At 37.8% G+C, this 21,490-nt stretch overlaps 1 protein-coding gene across 2 annotated transcripts in view; it reads right to left on the bottom strand.

Moving 5' to 3' along the window:
• Nucleotides 1–209: 209 nt before the first annotated feature.
• LOC122563662 (transcription factor GATA-4-like) overlaps nt 210–21,490 on the bottom strand; it is a 32,009-nt gene continuing 10,728 nt past the window's right edge. The window contains exons 2-6 of one of the 2 annotated variants that reach the window (XM_043717696.2): nt 18,446–18,612; nt 14,152–14,277; nt 11,034–11,121; nt 8,681–8,793; nt 210–7,561 (exon numbers count right to left, since the gene is read on the bottom strand). In XM_043717696.2, the coding sequence (XP_043573631.1) occupies nt 7,424–7,561; nt 8,681–8,793; nt 11,034–11,121; nt 14,152–14,277; nt 18,446–18,612 (632 nt within the window). In that variant the 3' untranslated portion in view covers nt 210–7,423. Of the gene's footprint in view, nt 7,562–8,668; nt 8,794–11,033; nt 11,122–14,151; nt 14,278–18,445; nt 18,613–21,490 lie in introns of both variants that reach the window. The other variant, XM_043717695.2, reaches the window with a different exon arrangement.

Raw genomic sequence — 21,490 nt, 5'->3', positions numbered from 1 at the left:
TTCTCTTGCACAATGCTGTGTTGCTCTGAATATGATTGCCTCCATCTCAGGTGTTCAAAGTCATTCTTGTGTTATTTTGGTTGATGCTCTTCAGGTTGCTTAGTCTTTGGTTATCTTATATTGCAATGTGGACAAAGTGTTTAGAACACCAGCTGAATCAGTGAATTATTAATATATTGGAAAAATAACTTTTACTTGGCCATCTCAAATTTTCAATCAACTTTTTTTTTAATTTCAAAGAATGTAAATGATTCTTAAATGTACAAACAATTTCCAAAGTTCCCTTACCGTCTTTAGAATCCTAGAAATATTCTTTCACTAGTAAATTGAATACCATCATGAAGTCTTTAAATTATTAGTTTGGTATCAAGCATGCTTGGATTAACTTTACAATGGACTATGTTTTAAAGTTTTCTAATCTTTGTAACCTAGATGGATATTTGTCTTTTCCCTCTGAAAATGCTAATTTTGGAAAGCATTTGTGGCTACCATAATGTAAACTCTACTGAATTTACTCATGTGTCTAGCATGATATATTGTCTGTAGAAATATACCTTCCTAGAGAAGTGTAAATATCATATTAACCCTTAGGAATGCTAAGCTGCACTAAATAAATATAATTCAAAATAAATAGCATTTAAAAGAATAATTTCTTTCCTTGGAAAAAAATCTTACCAAATATTTCTTGTACATAAAGCAAAGAATATTTGGCCTCATTGGGTCCTCTCAGTTTCTGAACTTCAGTAAAGGTAGGGCCAAAGAAATGCATTAACTTCTAGGTTAGGGACAAAACCATCAGTCTAGGACTTTACCATCCAAGTTTAAGATGCCAATACTGACAGGCAGTCCCATATTTATCAAGTGTTTGTGCAGTTTCCTGATAACGCCAGTGCATTTCCATGGAGTGACTGAACAAATGCATGAGAAATTCTTCACAAATATCAGAAACTGGTATAATCAAGTGAATCTGCTAAATTCTAATTGCGATTTATTGAGCAGAGGTTTCTTGGGAAATTTCAACTGCAGTAAACTGATCCAATTACTGCAAAATTATAAAAATATTTTTAAAAGTCTGCTAGTCCTGTAACCAAAAGTGAAAAGTCTACTAACCTGAAATTGATCTTGTCACATGCAACTGAGAATGTTTAAATACATGAATTAGCCAACATGGCTGAAAGGGGAAATGTGTCTCTTTCTTGGCCAATTACAAAAACATTGGGATCACACAGAAAGAACATATTTACAATTCACTCAATCATTAATATTAAGTAGTAGTCTCCCAGATGTATGGTAGTAAATAACACAGTGAATGTACATACCAGATTTTAACTTTACCATTGCCAGCTTTGGCAATTTGTGTGTACATTGAATTTTATTATGACCATCAGATTCTATATTGAATATCAACCATTTTTAAAAATAATATTTTATCAGATGTTGCTCCAGGTAATGTATATGGGATGCAGTTTTGTAAGAGCATGAGAGTTATGACATATAGTACACAATGGTTTAAGATGTTCAAGTGGAGAAATATAGTTTTAAACCAACAAAGATTAATTTTTGTTAACTAAATCAAGCATTTAATCTTTGTTTAGTCAAAACATTTTGCTGTTTCAAATGTGTCTGCTGCCGCTCAAAGCAGACAACATTGTGAGATTGATTTGCACACATTACAAAATGTGACAATGACATACCATTCAAAATATCGTATAAATATCTTTAATACAATAAATGCATTCTGATGAAATGCAAGCTAACAGGGAACAACTGTGGAGTATCAGTTTGTGTAGAAGCCTACAAAATCTCGATGCAGAGCTGCCAAAAACATAAAGCCAATTCTAAAATCAACCCTCCAAATATCCTGCAACTTATTACATTACAATCACAGGGCTTTTATTTATCCCACAATCTCTATAGAGGGAAATCCTGTATTCGGTTTCTGCTGCCCAGATACCATCAGTGTCCAAGCATGATTGTATCAACACTCCAACGGATTTAATCACCAGTGCAAATATAGTAACTGAGATAGTGAGAATGACTGGTGGCTCCATTTACATAGAATAATGTCTGGCAATCACATTCCATTAGTAATCACAAAACCTTATGAAGCCATCTTACAGTGTTAAAGATTGTTCGCAAAACTTTCTGATCAGAAAGTATCACGTAGAATTTGTCAACAGTGTTCATATCATTTTGTTATCAGTGTGTTATTGAATATTGCATTATGTGTGAAAATGTAATTTATTACATAGTAACTGCTAATTGCTGATTTTAACTAACATTGTTTAAAAACATTATTTTAGACAGTATAAACACATGAAAGAAGCAAATCACTTCTTTCATTGCATGATTTGTAAGTGCCCTTTCTTAATATGATGGTCTGAATTTTGTGGTCAGCAGTAAATAGCAGTGTTCAATATTGACCTCAGATAAAGCAGTCCAAAAGAAATCAACTAATTAATTAAATTAATTAAATTAAATTAATTAAATCAACTAACTAGGGATTTTCCACCATCAACTTCTTGCCAACACCAGTGATGGGAAATCTCTGCGATCCATCAATAGTGATGTTAAAAAGAGTCTAAGGAGAGATTGGCATTGAAGGAATCTCATGGACAGCACACCAAGGACAGCAGTGAGAACTGGAGAAAAGCATTGATTATCCTCCTCCATCTAATCATTTTACAGGAAATGATATAAAGGTTGGGACACCTGCCAAGCTGAAATGTCATTAATAAACTTTAACAATTATATTTACATTTTTTAAACATGGATTTTTTTTCTATTAGAATGGATAAAGTTTGCCCTTTACAGGCATAAATTTCATTTTTTTTCAGAAACAAAGATTGTTCAACAATAAATAGGGACTTAGTGTTGAGTTAAGCACCTAGTTTCACCTCATTCAAAAAGGCATAACATTTCAAGGATCTTGGAAGTGAAGCAATCATTTCACAATGCAAGTTATTATCAATTTAAATCACTGATGATTTCTAACTGCAGAGTTCTCTCAGTGGAAGCATTGACATTGATTTTTGAACTTCCATGTTTAACTGATCATAAACAGGTACCATAAAGCTTCCCTGTCTGCAAAATCTGGTTCAATGTTTTCTATATTAATTCTCAAAATGTTTAATTATCTTCACCTTTTCAATTCTCTCATTTTGTGTCCTGAAGGTCTCGCCTGAGGCAAAGGCATCAAATATTATCCAAGCTTTCCCCAAAATAGTCAGTCTTCAGGTGTGAGACCTCACGATTAGATTCAGTCAATGCTTGGCCATAGGAAGACCATCAGTGAAGATTGGCCTACCCCTATTCTTAATGTGCTGCTTCAGTTGAAATAGGAGACACATATCAATGGCTAGATCTTTTTGAATCAATTTGTTCAGAGTTGTTACAAAAACACCTCTGGAACAGGTGGGATTTGAACCCAAACATTCTGATTCAGAGTAGGGACACTATCACTGCACCACTAGAATCTTTCACATCAATGGCTACATACTCACACATACAGCAAGTCATCTGATGGAGGTTAGGCACTGGCAGATTTTACCCTTGTGTAATGAGAAGCCTAATGGTCATTGCAGCTCATATATCTGTGAAGAGGAAGAATGTAAGGGTTGTCTGAGATAGCTCAGTTGAAAGGGAGGAACTGGCACAGGCCCGATAATAATATAATTCTGCACTTAACCCAACTGAACTAAGAAGACACCATATCAAACTATGAACACTTTGCTTCAGCTGGGTTTGTGTGACAACAAGTACTATCATTATCTATTTAGCTTGCATTTAGCATATCTCACTGATTCGGAATTTGTAGTTAGCAGTGAAAATACAGCATGCACCATTCATAGCATTTACATTTGCCTGCAGACTTTCCTTAGGCTTGTGCATTGTAATATGTGGTTATTGGAGAGTCAAAAATGCACTCCAGAGATCTGGAACCTGTATGAGCTTTTCAAGTAATAATATGTCTCCTGAACAATTCAATGAAGAATCCTTACTGAAACTCATGTACTCTAAATCAGGGGATATAAGTTAAAAACTTAATTCAATGCAAATCATACACAGAAAGTCAAATAATTTGCAGTGAAATAGTGCTCAGATTAATAGAGAAATGAAATTAACTAAAAGAAAGAATAAATGAAAAAGTATTTGAATTGTATTCAAAACATTGATTCTGTTTCTGTCTCCACAGATGTTGCCAGACTTGCTGAGTTCCTCCAGCACTTGGTATTTATTTGATTTTTTAATTGTTTTAAATCTCTAATTATATGAAAAGCTGAAGCATGTTGGTTGTCAGTGAGGTTATATTTAATACTTATCACACTAGTAAACATATTTTTACTTGAATATTTTTTTCTGACAGGTGTTGAGGAATCAAGTGGGAATACTTTCAATTTCCTACATTTCCACATATGTGAGACATTATCTGTATGAAGCCATTGAAGATGTAGAGTGCAGGACCTATCAAACAGTAACTTCCTGATTTCCACAAGTAGGTGTAGGAAGTTGCTGTCTGCTACGCTCCTTAAAAACCATGAACACTGATATCAAAAACTGTAAAATTAATTTATCAGATACATCATCCAGTCACATGTTGAGAGTGCAATGCATGTTTTGTGAAGTATTTAGATTAAATAAATATTTGCTCTCTTAAAGGCATCTGAACTGCAATTTCAAGCAAATTTGCAATTAACCCCACCCTTCAGAGGTGAGTTATTTCAAGCAACATTGTAATTGCTGAATGACCTCACAATACCACTTCTTCAACCCAGTTTGTCTTTTCTCTCTCTTTCTGTCTATCCCTCAATTAACTAGAAAGAGCAAAGCAAATATGAATGTGACCCTGTCACATATATTTATGGAAATTTGGCTCCTTAAAATATGAAACTGTGCTGATATGATTCCACAGGTGCTGTCTGTTAACTTCATATGTCTATGCAGGGCTTAATCTCTCTAGTTATATTCATCTGAGATCATTTGAAATGATAAGACACGTTTCTCCAATGTGGGCATGTGTTTGTAAAATTACCTTCATGTTGCCTTAGCTAGCCCACTATCCCAAGCTTAACCTTAAAAAGATTGTATTTGATAAACCTTTGTTAAGGTGAAATCTTGATATCAATTGGTTTACTACCAGCAACATCACATTAAGCCAAGTTATAGTGTGATTAAAAGTATTTTTAGCCTGCAATTTGCCTTCATTGTAGTCAGTACCCTTAACTCCACTCCCTTCTGAATGTAGTCAATTCCCACCCTAGTGCATATTGGGGAAGCCATTTTAAACTGAGTTTGAGGCAAAATACTTGAAAAATTCAATGTGCCAAACGACTGTATAGATCAAGGTCAGTAGGAGTTATTTTGTTTCCATGAAAAGCAGAAACAATGTTATCAGTTTTTAAAAATTCATATTAATGCATTACTAAATTTTTTAGAGGTGGGATAATATTGAGCAAGTTAGATCATGTGAATTGTGATTTTAGATTATCTTTAGTGTACTCCATCCATGGTGTATATGCTTCAATAATAACATGACTTCTTTGGATAATGGATAAGCATTTTTTGAGGTAGTCATAGGTTTCAGGAATGGAAGGAATAAAAGTTGATAGTTCACTGAACTTTAAAATGTTGCCAGGAGTCTATAGACATCTCCAAGGCATTGCAGCAGGAGCAAAATTTTCCATTCCCTTAGTCAATGCCTTTTATGTGAAGCTTATAAAATGCCTGCCCATAATAAAGAGATAGTTCATACAATAAAGTTAGTTTACAAATATACCGATGGCTTGTGACCCCATATGTAATCTCTTCTCAATTTATCCCTATTCACAGAGAGCATCTTGCTCTCTAGGAGAGTATAATTGTGTGCACCTTTCAATCCACATATTACCACACCACAGCTTTGTTTCCATATTACACGGTTTTACATTTCTGCTCTTGGCAAATTATAATAGTCCCTCTGGCAGAGTCAAGAATGAAGGATTGTGTACCTTGTGTCCCTGAGGTGTCCAATACTCTGCTACATTTTCCAGGCCTGTGGAGTTTTTTTATAGGCAAATATTATTGCTGTTGTTTGATTGGGTCTTTTTCACTGCTTCATATTATAACTGAATGGTTCCTCCATTCCTCAATTTTCATACACTTCTACTGAACTTGACAGTTGGTTGAAGATAGCTCAAGCCTAGTTGGTATGGCCTGACTTCAGGTCACACTGAATGATGGAAATTTTCAGTCTGTTAGTTGCTGAAATCTTCAGTACAACATTACCCATGCCAGGCTGTGTAGCTACCTCAGGCTACAAGTGGAAAGAACCATCAGTCATATCACACCAGCTTATACTGTCAAAAGTGCAGTAACACCACGCTTCCAGAGACTTTTTAAAAACTATATATAGAATATTAGATGTTTGGAAGTGATAGTGAAGCCTTCTTCCCTTAAAAATATGTAAAAGGGTTTTTGCAAAAGTAGCAGGGAGTTAAATTCATCAACAGTAGTGTGCAACAGGCTCATAGTCAGTTTTTCATTGTGAGAGAGTATGTTTAGCATTGACTTAGAAAATACTGCCAGGACTCTGTTTTTAAGTTTCAGGCCATGTAAAAATAACAGTGAGACTAGGAGAGAATTCTTGAAAAAGCGTGTGTGTTATTGTTCTGTGAATGTCAGTGAAAAAATGTTGGATTGTCAGCTTGACCCTCTTAAACACTGGCCCCAGCACATACACACATACAAGTAAACTATGAAGAAAACCCAGTCACAATGGCATATTAATGCTCTAATATCCTTTCTAAAGTAAATACTGCAAGGGCTGTGGAAAGTAGAATGCAATAGTTTCCAGTTAAGAGATTACTCAATGACTGACAGTCCATACTCAATTTTAACTGATCCAATAGACAGGCATGACACTAATAGCTGAGAGATGATTTGAATTTAATAAGTTGCCTTTATTATTAGTCTGAGCCATCAATATAGAACTAGAACTACTTACACTACGAAAAAATAATTTCTCTATGAATGCTGTTGTATTTTTACCCAAGGCAAGGTCTGTTCAAACTGTCCCATAGCTGCAACTGTCCAGGAAGTACACGCCAAAATATCCATTATCAAGTGGAAAGCCAGAGGCATAAAGCAAGTGATGGTCCAAGAAAAAGGCACTTAATTACTAACAATGTTGGATCAGAATTGCACCAAGGTCACCTAGAGAGTGAATTTAAGTGGTGCTTAGCCTTGGCATTAAGACATAATTTTTGCATACTCAATTTTTAAAAATTATAACACAATATGATCCAGCACTCCATTTGATTTTTTTTTCTTGGCATTCTCTTATCTTCTTTTTATCATTTCCAGTTTTCATTCTGATAAACTGAATCTCAGTTGCATACTCCATCTGTGTAGCTTCTGGAGAATTGTTTTGGAGGTCACTTTAGTGTCAGACTAGATCCATGTTGCCCCAGGGATAAGGTTTGCCTCCCTTGGAATCTCTACTCGTGGCTGCTTCACCTGGGTTTGTCAGTTTTAGAGATGGAATACTGAAGCGAAGGCTATTGTCACCTGTCACTGAAGTGTCCTGGGAAGCAAAGGATATGGGAGCTGTTAAAGTAGAGCGTACATAATGTTTGGCAAGTCTATGTTATGATAGGTGTGCAATATCAGTATCTCACAATATTAACCACTTGTCCCAAAGAAATTTGGCAGTAATCTCAAATCCTATTAACTTAAGAACTATTTTGCCAAGAAGTGTTCTTTTTAAATATACAAAGATCTGAGCTCACACAAAATGGAAATTCAGCTAATTTTATTTCCTAATGAATTAAGGGTGGGTTAGGATGCTTTAACCATCAGAGATAGACATGTCTGGGAACAAATTGGAAGTTAAAAATGTGAAATCTCGAAAACTTTACCATAGCCTGCTCACTTCCATTTTAAATGAAAGCAGTTCAGAAAGTTGCGGGGAGGGGGGGGGGGGGGGAGAATTGGCAGGTAATCATGCCACCATTAGGAGATGAGTACTCTTCTTACTGTGCAGCATAATTCAGGCACAGACATTGTTCAGGATCTGAGAGTGAGGCTGAATTTAAATCTTCAAATTTTTTGCTGCTTCAAGGCTTCACTGGTGAACTCTGACTCTGGGGCAGGGAGGGCTAAAGTGGGGATAATGGCAAACCTTCTGGTCCCCCTTCATAAGCCAACTATACGTTACGGGATGTCTGAGGGTGTTTCCCAGTCACTCAGAGAATATCCCCAAGAAATACCCCTGAAAATAGATTTAGACAATCCACAAGCTGACAGCAGGTGCAGGTATCATTATGGACCACAGATTGACCCCTTCAAGCAAGAATGAATCAGGAGTTTTTCTCAGAGTAAAAGCCACAGTAAAAAAAAAACCTGATCCAGCTATGGGCCCCCGTTTTAGGCATAACAGTTTCATCTCCTTACTGGATGAGAACCCCATTGTACCATTATGGAGACAGATAGCTTTGCTGAAGATGATGATGACCTGTATCTGGAACCTGGAAACGTGCTATGCAGAATTCAAAACATGGGTGGGGGTTTTCACTTATTACATGTACTTAACTGCTTGAAGCACAATTTGTATATGGAAAGTATTGATTTAGTTGCCTCTCTGTGAATAGTGCAACAAAATCACCCTTTTTTCCCCATTCACACACCCTACCTGTGAGCTGACCTTCTGAATTCTGCACGCAGATGAGTAAAGACCTGGTTCAGTCTTTGGTGTGATAAGTTCTAAAGCTCCAGCAGCAGTGCTACTAGGGGTGGATGGCACACTTGAGAAGGGTACTTAACGACAAGAATAGAAACATTAGAGGTGTATAAGCATCATAGTAACACAAACAAAATAAGAACTAAAATAAACGCATTTCAATAATAAGTTCAGTAAGATGTGGCTTTTGATAAGAAACGTTGCTGAGAAAGAGAGCAGCGCTTTGAATGGTCATTTTGGAGTCAGTTAACTCAGTTGGCTGGACAGCTGTTTTTCAATGCAAAGTGACCTCAACAGCATAAGTTCAATTCCCACACCACCACATGAAGGACTCTCCTTTTCAACCATTGAGGAGGTGATGGCCCAGTGGTCCTATTTCTGGTCTTAATCCAGAGACTCAAATAATGTTCTGGGGCCCCAGCTTCAAATCCATAGCAGATGTAAGAATCTAGCAATGACCATGAACCCATTGTCGATTGTTGGAAAAACCCTTCTGATTCACTCATGTCCTTTAGGCAAGAAAACTACTATTCTTACCTAGTCTGGCCTACAGGTGACTCCAGATCATAGCAATGTAGTTGACTCTTAACTGCCCTATGGACAATAAGTATTAGCCTAGCCAGTGAAGTTCTCATCCCACGAATGAAAAAAACCCTCTCCTGTCACCTGAGGCATGGTGACCCTCAGGTTAAATTACCATCAGTTGTATCTCTCTGAGAGAAAGCAGCCCTATGGTGTGGTGGGACAATGGTGACTTTAATTTAAAGGTATATCAAGATATTACTATGGGAAAATATTGTGATGTGTTCTGAACTGATTATCTAATATTTGGAAATGATGTTTGTTGAGTACTTTATTAGACTACTAGGTGTGTTACTGAAAGCACAATGAATCAGTATTAATTATGAGTATAGTTCTCTACTAAGTCCAACTAAACAAAACTAAAAATACTAGGAATGAGTAGCAGATCAATCAACATTTGCAACTGATAAGATGAGCATTTTGAGTCAAAAACCTTTCCTAAGAAATGAAAACTAAAGATTCATTTGTTCAATTTATTTTCTGAATGTAGCCCAGTAACTTACTTGAAGTAAAGCATGTTGGAACAGATTTTATTTAAATATACATCCTGAAATCAGTCTGTGTATAGTTGAAAGAGAAAATAACTTTGTCCAACTGTATGTGCATTTGTATACTTGTGAATTGGGATTGCTAAACTCTAAAGCATTGCATTCTCATAAACTGTGAGGAAGGTGGCTCACATTATTAAAACTGATAAATTTAGATTTCTATAAAGTATTTTGTGGGATATTATGAATATTATTAAAATCCATATTAATCATGTCCACATTCTTGATGACTTATACTGACATAAACTAACAATTTTCTTCCAAATGTCAGGCAAAAAATAAATGTATGAGGAATATTTAAGAGCTTATTCAGTCTCATTCATGGTTTCCTAGGCCTTGTATGTTAGACACTGGAGGTGTGTATATTATGAACAACCTTTGCTGAGTGCATTATGAAATAAGGTATTTATTTAGTTCTGGCTTTGCATGTGTCAGGAAAGATTAGTTGAAGTAAATTGGCAACATTCATAAAATCATGAAGAAGGTTCAGAGCAGAGTTTTACATTTCTAAAGGACAAGAAACAATACCCACTGGAGGATGTAATTGAATATTATGAGTTATTATTTTGAAGTATCATTCCACCTGTGAATGACTTGGTTTATTCCCCACTGACATAAGAACATTTCTAAAAATTGAAAACAGGTCTTTGAAGCTTATCACTACAGCACTCTACCTGTCTTATTATTAGTTTCATGTGTGCACAGTCCCCCATTTTCTAAGCCTGTTTATTAGATTATTTCATATGCTTCTTGTTTTCCCTCAAACAGAAATACATAAAAACTTGCAGTTAATTTAAAACAAACTACTGCTTTCAAGGCATTTAAGATTCTGAGAAAGTACATGGATCTTTAGAAAAACATCCCCATAACACTAGGAATCTGTCAGTGTCCTCTGATCTAAGTAAATGATCTGTGCTAGGATCTCCCACTTCCCTTTGAATATTTCTTCATTATTTGTAATATTTAGATCATGAATTATGAAAGTCTCTCACAATTGTCTTCAAAATCTGCAGTGGTGGAATACCTATATGGAACAAGTATTTTAGAAAAGATTCACAGGTTGGCTTGTAATAATGGCATTATTGCACTGATGGCTCTACCTATCCCTATTTATGACTCAGAAGGCTTTACCAGAAAAGCTAAAAGATTGCGTAATAAAAATATCAATACTGGAGGCTGTTGTTTACCTGCAGAAGGGGAGTCTTTGTTCACATTCTTTGGTTTGCGTTTCCTGGTCTGAATTCCCTCTTTCTTCATTGCTAAAGGTCGTGGTATCTGCCAAGAGAAATGAGGGCTTGATAAGTAAAAATATTTCGTTTTAAGAAGGGGGAAGTTTATAATTACAATGGGAAAAAGAACCAGAACAGAAATGCAACCTCATAACTTCAAAGCATTCTTATTAGTTCGAAAATTTACATTGAATTAGTTTGGACACCATTTTCATAAGAAAGTAACATTAAACATCGAGCAAACTGATCTGAACTGAATATGACCTCATAGTGTAACTTAATTCATGTTCCAACTGGTAGCAAGTAACTCACACTTTCAGTATCCAAGCAGGAACAAAATGGTGGAATTTAAATTACCTTGTTGCCAAATAACTTCATCTCACAGCTGAACTGAGGGCTAAGACACGGGAGTAAACATATCGCTGGGAAACGTAGTCACAGAACAGTTGCCTATGCTGTTATATGTGCGCAAGAACCTAGTCAGCATATTCTTTACTTTTGGACTTAGTAGAAAGTATAGGATCTACATTTTTCCTTTTCTATTTGTATTCAAATCAGAATGTGATTTTTATTAAGAAAGAAAAAACCTGCATTTATATTATTGCCTTTTATGATGTGAAAATATTCCAAAGCACTTTACAGTCAATTTGGAGATTTCAAAATGTATCTTTTTTGAAACACAGTTACTGCGTAAGGCAGGAAATATGACAGCCGATTTCAGGACAGTCAACTCCCGCAAAGATTAATGTGATGACGGCCAGATAACCTGTTTTCATTGGTGCTAATTGAGGCATAGACATTGATTAGGACACTAAGAAAAATATTCCAATGCTGCTTTGAAATAGTCCATCCGAGAGAATTTGCTTTAACATCTCATTGGAAAAGTGACACCTGCAGTGCTGCACTCCCTTAGAGATGCCTTGGGGTATCAGCCTAGAATTTTGCGCTGGAGCATATGAAGTGGGACTTCAACCTATATACCTCTGAATGAGATGTGGGAGAATTAGCAAATGAGTCCCTTCAAGAAAGATTTTCAGTTGGTGGTTTATAATTAATACTGATATCCACATAACACACCATATAGCTGACATGGATAATACAAATAAAATAGTTAACAGTTTTCTTTTTTTAATTTAAGAATTAAATTAACAGAATTGAAAGAATCTGGTCAATAAAAATTGAAGTTTCATGTGTTTTCTACTGGAAGGTAAATAAACTAAAGAAGAGTAAGCACGCTATAAAGAACAAAGGGATAAAAATTTTAATTAAATGTTTTGTTTCCTAGATTCAAGATCATATCTAAACATAGGTTTATAAGAGTAGGAATAGACCATTCAGACCTGTGTCCATATTCTGCTTTTCAATACAATCATGGCTAATCCTCCACTTTAATGCCATTTTTCCCACATGAGTCTTATATCCCTTTACATAGTTTGCATTTAGAAATCTTTCAATCCCTACTTTAAACATACCAAAGGGTTGAGTTTCCACAGATCTGGGGCAAAGAATTCCAAAGATTCATATTCTTTTGGTAAAAGGCTTTGTGCTTGTCATAATTGTAAGTGGCTCCCCCTTACTTTGAAATTTGTCCCCTGGTTCCAGGTTCCCACACAGGAGAAATATCTTACCTGCATCTACCTTGCTTATTCCTGCCACCCCAGGAACAAATCCAGTGAACCATCATTGCACTACCTCAATGGTGAGAGTATCCTTCTCAAAGTAAGTGGACCAAAAATACACATAGTACAACAGGAACAGTCCAACCAAGATTCTATAGAAGACTTCACTACTCCTCCACTGACATTTTCTTGCAATGAAAACTATCAACCATTGGTTTTTCTAATTGGCAACTGAACCTGTCTGCTAGTTGTCTCTCACTTACTGACCAGGACACCCAGGTCCCTTTGTACAACTACACTTTCAAACATATTACCATTAAGAATGATGTAGCACATCTGTTCTTCCCACCAAAGTGAATGAGTCCACATTTTTCTACATCATGTTCCATCTGCCATGTTCTTGCTCACTCACTCATTAAATCAGTCCAAATCCTACTGAAGCTGCTTACATCTTCCTGACAGCATGCATTCCCTCTGGCTTTGTGTCACCCACTTACCTGGAATTATTAAATTTGCTCCCCATATCCAAATTATTGATCTATATTGTAACAACTGGAGCTCAAGTACTGTTCTTTGTAGTACTCCACTTGTCACAGTCCACCATTGTGAGAATGATGTTTTTCCTATGATCTGTTTTCTGCCTATTATCCAATCCTTAATTCATGTAAGTATATTCCCCTGAGGGACTTTATCAAAAGACTTCTAAAAATCTACAGGTACAACGTTCATCAACTCCCCTTTTATCAATGCTGTTCCTAACAGCCTTAAAAAAACACAACCAGCACATCAGACACAAATTTCCATTCACAAATACATGGTGACTATGCCCAATCAGATCATTATTATTCATTTATTACATTTTTATAGTAGATTCTAGCATTTTCCTTACTACTGATGTAAGGTTAATAGGTCTGTAGTTTTCAATATACTCCGTACCTCTTTTCTTGAATAGTAGGGTGGCATATGCTGCCCTGCAATCTGCAGGAACCATTCCAGAATCTATAGAATTCTGGAAAATGATTGTTAATATATCCACTATCTCCATTGTTACCTCTTTCCACTGAGATGTAGAATATTGGGTCACAGTGACTTACTAACCTTCAGTCACATTAATTTTTTCAACACAACCTTTTTTTCTGACACTGATTTCCTTCAATTCCTCATTCTCCCTTATCCCTTGAATCTCTAATTCTGGGAACGTTCCTGTATTTTCCTCAGTGAAGACAGGTACAAAGTAATAGTTTAGCTTCTCTGCCATTTCTTGATTCCCTATTATAAATTCACCTCACTCTGCCTGGAACGGATATGCATTTGTCTTAGTCAAACCTGTCCTTTTTGTTCATTTCTCTGTAGAATGAAGCTCTGACCTGTAACGCTGACTTTAATTGTTGATTGAACCTGGTGGAGTTACACAGCCTTGGGTTCTGCTATGTGACGCGGTCTTTATGTCTACTTACCCCATGGAGCTTCATGTACAGTCCACAGGCATTGCAGACAGGTTCCCCCTCAGCATTACGACGCCACAGGGTGGTAGTAGTGGTGTGACAGTTAGAGCAGGAGAGTCCTTCTCTCCGAGATGCAGACTGACAGAAAAAAGGCAGAATTACTAAACATAAATACCTGAGATTTTACAACAAACTCAACTAAAACTCCATCATTTCTGGATGAGTAGGAATGCTTGGATGGGAAAATTAACCTTTAGGAAGAAAAGTATGAAATTCATCATTGTGCAGGACCTATGGGAATCTTGCTTTAATCAAAGAACAGCTTTCCCATTGGCTCTCTAGTCTGCACTAACCTTTACCACCACAGACTGCCTTAGTTCAAGAATCATTTAACTTGTTTCCTAATTTATTGACAGAACAATCACAGACTGGACCTTTACTCTTGTTCCTAAATCATTCAGCCTATCTGTCAAGACAATATGTTTTAATATTGACTGTTGCTTAATAATTAAAGGCTATTAAGATTGACTGTTAGACTTTAATATTGCAATGTGGCCTTTTTAGAATGACGTGCTATTTACTGGCTGCCACTAACACAGTAAAATCACACAACACTGCGCTCCAAAAGCTTGCATTTTAAAATAAACCTATTGAACTATAACCTGGTGTTGTGTGGTTTTTGACTTTGCCCATCCCAGTCCAGCACGGGCACCTCCACATTATGACTACCAAAGTTCACATTACAGGATGCAGGCTATGTTATTCCAAGATGGGTTAGCATAACAATCGTATTAATGAGTTCTTGCAACTAATTGATCCTTTACCATTGTTGGGGGTATAACTACGTGACATGTTAATTCAGAAGCAGAAATCTGAGGAGTAACTGTGTCCAACAATTCTTTTTGGACCTGTTTAATTTATCAGCTACTTAAACTGAGAGAGAAAAGATGATTTGGATATACAAATGTGTTATAATGTGAAGAGGAGAGTTTACAGTGTGAATCCACGGCACTGGTTTAGTTCAGTTTAGTCTTGGATAAGACTGAAACAAACTTGAAACTCTTTTGCCTTCCTCTGCGTATGTTCTTTTATTAAATGTCAGTCCATTACGGGTTTTATATGATATATTATAATCTCCACCTTTAGCCTGTCCTTCTCCCTCATTACATGAATAACTCCCCAACAAATCAATTATCTTTGGGGAAAAGGGTAGCTTCAGAATTTTTTATTAAAATACTGGGTTGCCGTTACTTCCTCATCCGTTGGCTCTCCCCAAGTTGATTATTAATAAAAAGATCTGATCATTTCCGCGGCCATTTGCTGAATAAGGAAGTGGGGAATTTGGGTATATCTGTTTCATTGGAATCCACATTTTGCCGAACAGAAGAGACAGGATAGGATTAAGTAAGGTGTTGGATTGTAACTTGTGTTTCCGCTGCTGATAACTGTGATTTGGAAAGTGACCTTCCGCTGTTAAAAAAAACCTGATTTTTTTTTTGTTTCGTTTCCATTTTTAAAAATAAAATGCCAGCTACCCGCATGGTAAAAGATGACTGTCCTGTCTAAAACAAGGCAGGTGGAGCAACTCTAATCTCAAACCTGGATCAACTATTGATCAATAATTGACCAATTTAATGTCCTGTTTTCCATTGACTGGGCGTGGCCATAGAACAGCACTGTGCACATATTTGATCTGCGTGTCCGAGCAGCAACTAGCGAGAAAGTTACAATAAAGCAAATACTGAATTGTTGTTTTAATCTTCAGCTTGTTAGCTGAGGAACAGACATGTGTATTTTGTACCACTGGTACCACATTTATATGTTGACATCACGCAGAACACATTTATTCAGGAATGGTACAAGCAAACCGCGGGACTCGTTCAGATTACATTTCACAGCCAATACATTATACTGGCAGCTAGCCTGCTGATAAACCAAAGGCTAAAAATCCCATTCCCACAGTGTGTATAAAATCCCTGCTCGCTTTACCGTGACAGTGATTAAGAGATACTGATTAGCTGCAGTATTCATAGCCACTTGCTTAATATAAGAATTTTTAGCTCATCCAAATATTAGATTAACCAATTTAATAAGAAATATAATATTAACGAACGAAAATAAAAGTGTGGTTGTCACAACTATTGTTGCTCATCTGTAGTCAGCGTCACCAATGGGCAGATTTAAACATTGACAAGTTAAATCTCTCAAGCATTGCAGTGAGGGGGCTTTTTTGATCAGGCTTGCCTACAATCTTCTTACATTTGAAGCAAACATTCCTTCAGGTCCTGCCTGCCGGAAGTGTAAAAGAAAATCCCGTGAGGAGAACTATCTTGTCACGCGTTTTCAATAATGAGCGTTAGCTGTCTATTAGAGAATATGTATTTATAACTACGATAAATTTGGAGAGCTTTAAATGGAAATAAATAGCTCGCAAATTAAACCTCTGAGAATAGCTGCGCGAGGCTCAATAAACCAGGGGCACGATTCCTGCAAATCAAAAGCATCACCAAAACCACACCGTGAGTCCTACTTATCTGCACACGGGCCACAAACTCCCGGATAGCTCTCAAACAAGTTGTGGAAAGTTCAACATTTGCGATTTTTCTAAAAACTATCAACTTATTTACGCAGGAGTTCAGCAATTAATAGGCAGCAGCACTCTGCTCTTGAACTTGACCATCTGAGTTGCTTCGTTATGGAGCAAACTTGCGATTTCTTCCTGTATATTAATTAATCCGTAATATTCACCTGGTCAAATGACAATTTCTATTTACTTTTCACAATCAGTCTGAAGAATATCGTTTTTCACAGTAACAGTAATCACTAGGTAATAGCGCGCACTCCCTTTCATTTCGAAGTCTATTCGAATCCACCCTGCACTTGAGTCTATCTTGGGTTCTGGTGCTAGCGAGGCGAATTCCGCATAAAGAACATCACTATCTTCCCTGTGAGTTTGGAATTTGCGTGTATAAACCAGCAGTTCAACTGAAAAAGCGAATATGTGTCAACAACTGCTAGACCCGGAAATTTATATTAAAACTTTCTTCCAGTTTGTTCTATAAATGGGAGAGTGGGAGCTGCCACAAGATGTCATTTTGGGGACAAACTTGTTTGAACTGAGTCAGTGCGATGCTGTTCTGTTCGTGAAACCAGAAAGACTGACAGATATTTTTCAGGCGAGGTTAAAGGAAACAAGGCAGACAGATAGAATTCAGGTAGAAAACAGTCATAAACTATCAAAACAGCGAAACACAATCAAGGGTCTACTCCGGCTCTTAACTCGCTGAAATTAACCGTTTCATGTTGAACTGAGACGACTAGACCGTCTTCCATTCAGTTAAAGTGCGCGCAACTCACACAAAGGATAGTGATTGGTGGTTAGCACGGCAGCCTCACAGTATCTGGGTCCCAGGTTCAATTCCAGCCTTGGGTGACTGTCGATGTAGAGTTTGCACATTCTCCCAGTGTCTGCGTGGGTTTCCTCCGGGTGCTCCGGTTTCCTCCCACAGTCCAAAGATGTGCGGGTCAGGTGAATTGGCCATGCCTAACTGCCCGGAGTGCTAGGTGCATTAGTCAGAGGGAAACGGGTCTGGGTGGGTTACTCTCCGGAGGGTCGGTGTGGACTGGTGGGGTCGAAGGGCCTGTTTCCACACTGTAGGGAATCTAATCTAACCGGAGAGGGCGATTCGCTTTATCGTGACTGATGACATTACCGTCACTACAATGCACCGTTCAGAGAACCGAATAGAATAGGGAGTGGGCTATAAGCAGTCTCTAATAGAAACTGACAGTGCTATGAAAAAAATACGAGTAAAATAAATTCAAATAATGCATTTTCCAAAATACTGTGATTTCCTTTAATGAATTGTTAATATGGAAATTTTAGTTTTTAGAAAAGTTTATGTTTATAAAAATAATTAAGTAGATATTGAAAATTGAAAAAAAATGTAAAAGTCAGTTGAGGTATGTTAACGCAGTGATTCTTCAGCTTGAGACGCTATTAAATTTCATCATGTTCTAGTTTTTTTAAATCCTTTTTTTCTGAGCGTTTACATCTTTCAAACAAATCCTCCTGCGTAACAGGGACTGAGTTCAGAACAAAATGCCTGCTCATCGAAAGAGAACTCCCACTGCTGTTGAATGAGCGCTCCTAATCGAGCGAGTATCTGCCAGTGGAGACTTCACTCGGAGACTGTTACATTGGTGACTTATTGAAAAATTACAGAATGTCATGGCTGACTTAGTTGCGTATGAACTAACAAAAACGGCAACCACGCTTTAGCTAAACCGTTCTCCAATATCTTACCAGCCGTTTCAGAGGTTTGATAAGGGGTCGATTAATCCCATTAATTCTGTTATAGAGTCCACATGCATTGCACAGATAGTGACCAGTTCCATCTCTCCGCCACAGAGGCGTGGACATAGCACCACAATTCACGCATTCTCGGCCCTCAAGGACATCATCAAGCAATTCTAGGCAAAACAAAATCCAGAGTAACTGTTAAACATACACACACTGTTTGTGATTATGGCTTTAAGCTGCGAGTCTAGGCCTTGTGCCGACAGCGATTCTGTTGCCACCTTAGGGAAACTGGAAGTTGCGGGGCTGATTACCCTATCAGCAAAACTGAAAACTGCCAGAAACTTCACTGAAGAAATGACAATTTGCTCTGGATTCAAGCGGATGGCAACACACGAGCTGCGAGTCTGTGCCCTGTGAGTTTCCGAACGTTTTCGTGCCCAGATTGTCAGAGATATTTGAAAGTGACTGTTTTGAAGATATTTTAATCTACCTATTCAGGCATGCTATGCCACACTTCGAGCAGGCCGGATCCTTCCCACTGTGTCGTACCCGAGAAGCAGATAGTCCTTGAAGCCACTACAATGCATATGGCCGCGCCTCCGGAGAACAGTAGGTTAGGTTAGTCAATACTACATTACATGGCCAGACATAGAGTGGTGTTTCCACTCTAGCGTAGTCCCACACTGAGTTTAAAGGGAGGTGGGACGTGTCTTGACTTTCTAACATTTCATTAATTCAAGCAGAACTCATTCCGATATTTTCAGCCACAAGATTTTCCCATTGTTGCTCCCATTGCGTTTCTTGTTTAACATGGAAAAGGAAGACTCCACATGCAAGTCTCCAAGTACAGAACTTTCAACGTTATGTGTAATACAATCCCATTTTGGGATTGTACTGTCTTTAAGATATATCAATGATGATTGAATAGGTTGCTTGCCTGGATTAGCAATAACTCTTTCATACATTCAGCATAAGTTACTTTTATTTTTGGAAGTTGAAGCTTTAGGAGTTGCCTCCTCTTGTTATCAGCTGGTTTCCTCCCACAGTCCAAAAAAAATGTGCAGGTTAGGTGAATTGGCTATGCTAAATTGCCCGTAGTGTTAGATGCAGGGGAATGGGTCTGGGTGAGTTGCTCTTCGGAGGATCGGTGTGGACTTGTTGGTCCGCAGGGCCTGCTTCCACACTGTAAGTAATCTAATCTAATCTAAAATAAGTGTATAAATGGTATAAGATCAATCAATTGTTCGCTTTGAGTGGCACAGACATTCGCGAAGATTGCTATGCAACGTCTCATCTTATATCCTAGAAGGGAGTCAGTGAAACATACAGCACGGGAAGCAATAGCAGAGCTCCCTGTTTGAGAGATGCGCCTTTGAACACACCCTATCTAATGTGATGGAGGTTTCGCCATGTTGCTAAATGGGGAGACAGGTCGGGTGCTGAAATATCTCCGGAGACAAGGGGGGCGAGGTTCCTGGCTAGTTTGGTTTTGGTCTCAGTCTGACCGGGCCTGAATTCAGGATTGAGACACCCTTGGTGAAGGCAATTCCAGCTGCCCCGCCCATCCCTTCCTCTCGCACAATGCGACACCTGTACACTTCACACAGCGGAGACCATTCTGATTGCAATGCTATCCCGACATTACATCACGGCCCACAAAGCGGGGTGTGTAACTGCATTTCAATCCCCACCATGGAAAAGACTTTCAAATGCCACTTGGCGCGAAATTCGGTGCCGGGTTACACCCAGACGGTGGGACGAGCGGAATACCGAGTACAAAGCGGTGTTAGCAGCAGCGAGGACAAGATGGGGCGTTAAAGGACCGTCTGCAGAACTGGGAGATCGAGGAGATGTCAAGGCGCCATCCAATTACACAATTGACCAAAAATCAACGGGCAGTGACAGCTTTGGAACACAGTGAGGAAATTGTATTTTCTCGGGGTACAGACGGAATGGTTGGAAATGGAAACAGTTATTTCGGGTACTCCGCGTCCGCACCATTATTTCTGGATCAATCTACAGTGAAGCTGACAAAAGGGAAGATAATTCCAATCTGTTCCAACATTCCACCTGAACTCCTTTACTGGGCGTGTCAAATAACGCCCTTTATTGGGAATCACTGTCTCCATCGCTTCTTTGAAAGTGGATATTTTTTGTATCATTGCCCAGAATTCACTTCGAAACTGAATTAAAGCTGTCCACGTTTACTTCATACAGGAGTCTTACGGCGATCGGTAAAAAAATGCTTTCCCATTCGTCTAAATTGGAGTTAAGCTATGGTACCAAACAGGAAAGACAAGCTGTGTAAGTTAACACACAAAAAAAACACGATCTAAAAACCCTGTTGTAGTTAACCTGCAAGAAAACCATTAAGAGTCACGATTTGGAGATGCCGGTGTTGGACTGGGGTGTACAAAGTTAAAAATCACACAACACCAGGTTATAGTCCAACAGGTTTAATTGGAAGCACACTAGCTTTCAGAGTGACACTCCTTCATCAGGTGGTAGTGGAGGGCTTGATCGTAACACAGAATTTATAGCAAGAATTTACAGTGTGATGTAACTGAAATTATACATTGAAAAATTGATTGTTAAGCCTTTCATCTGTTAGAATACCGTGATAGTTTCATTTCTTTCATGTGTAAATCACTAAACCTTTTTTTAAAAGTTGCATTCTCGAGTTAGCTGTTAACAATGGTGATAGCTAGACAATATGTTGAAAGTGTTAGCCCCCTGTGTTCTCTGTCTATGACCTGATGTTTAGATTGATTCTAATCTAAAAAGTGAGATAACAGTTTTACATAAATCCATGCAGTTTTTGAGCTCAAAACTGCATGAATTTATGTAAAACTCTGTTATCTCACGTTTTAGATTAGAATCAATCTAAACATCAGGTCATAGACAGAGAACACAGGGGGCTAACACTTTCAACATATTGTCTAGCTATCACCATTGTTAACAGCTAACTCGAGAATGCAACTTTTAAAAAAAGGTTTAGTGATTTACACATGAAAGAAATGAAACTATCACGGTATTCTAACAGATGAA

This window comes from Chiloscyllium plagiosum, unplaced genomic scaffold (genome assembly GCF_037043375.1).
Source record: "Chiloscyllium plagiosum isolate Xiang-an unplaced genomic scaffold, Cpla_swu_hap1 HiC_scaffold_30, whole genome shotgun sequence".
Taxonomy (NCBI): Eukaryota; Metazoa; Chordata; class Chondrichthyes; order Orectolobiformes; family Hemiscylliidae; genus Chiloscyllium; species Chiloscyllium plagiosum.
Note: the sequence above shows the minus strand (reverse complement) of the source record. Positions and strands in the feature narration are given on the sequence as shown.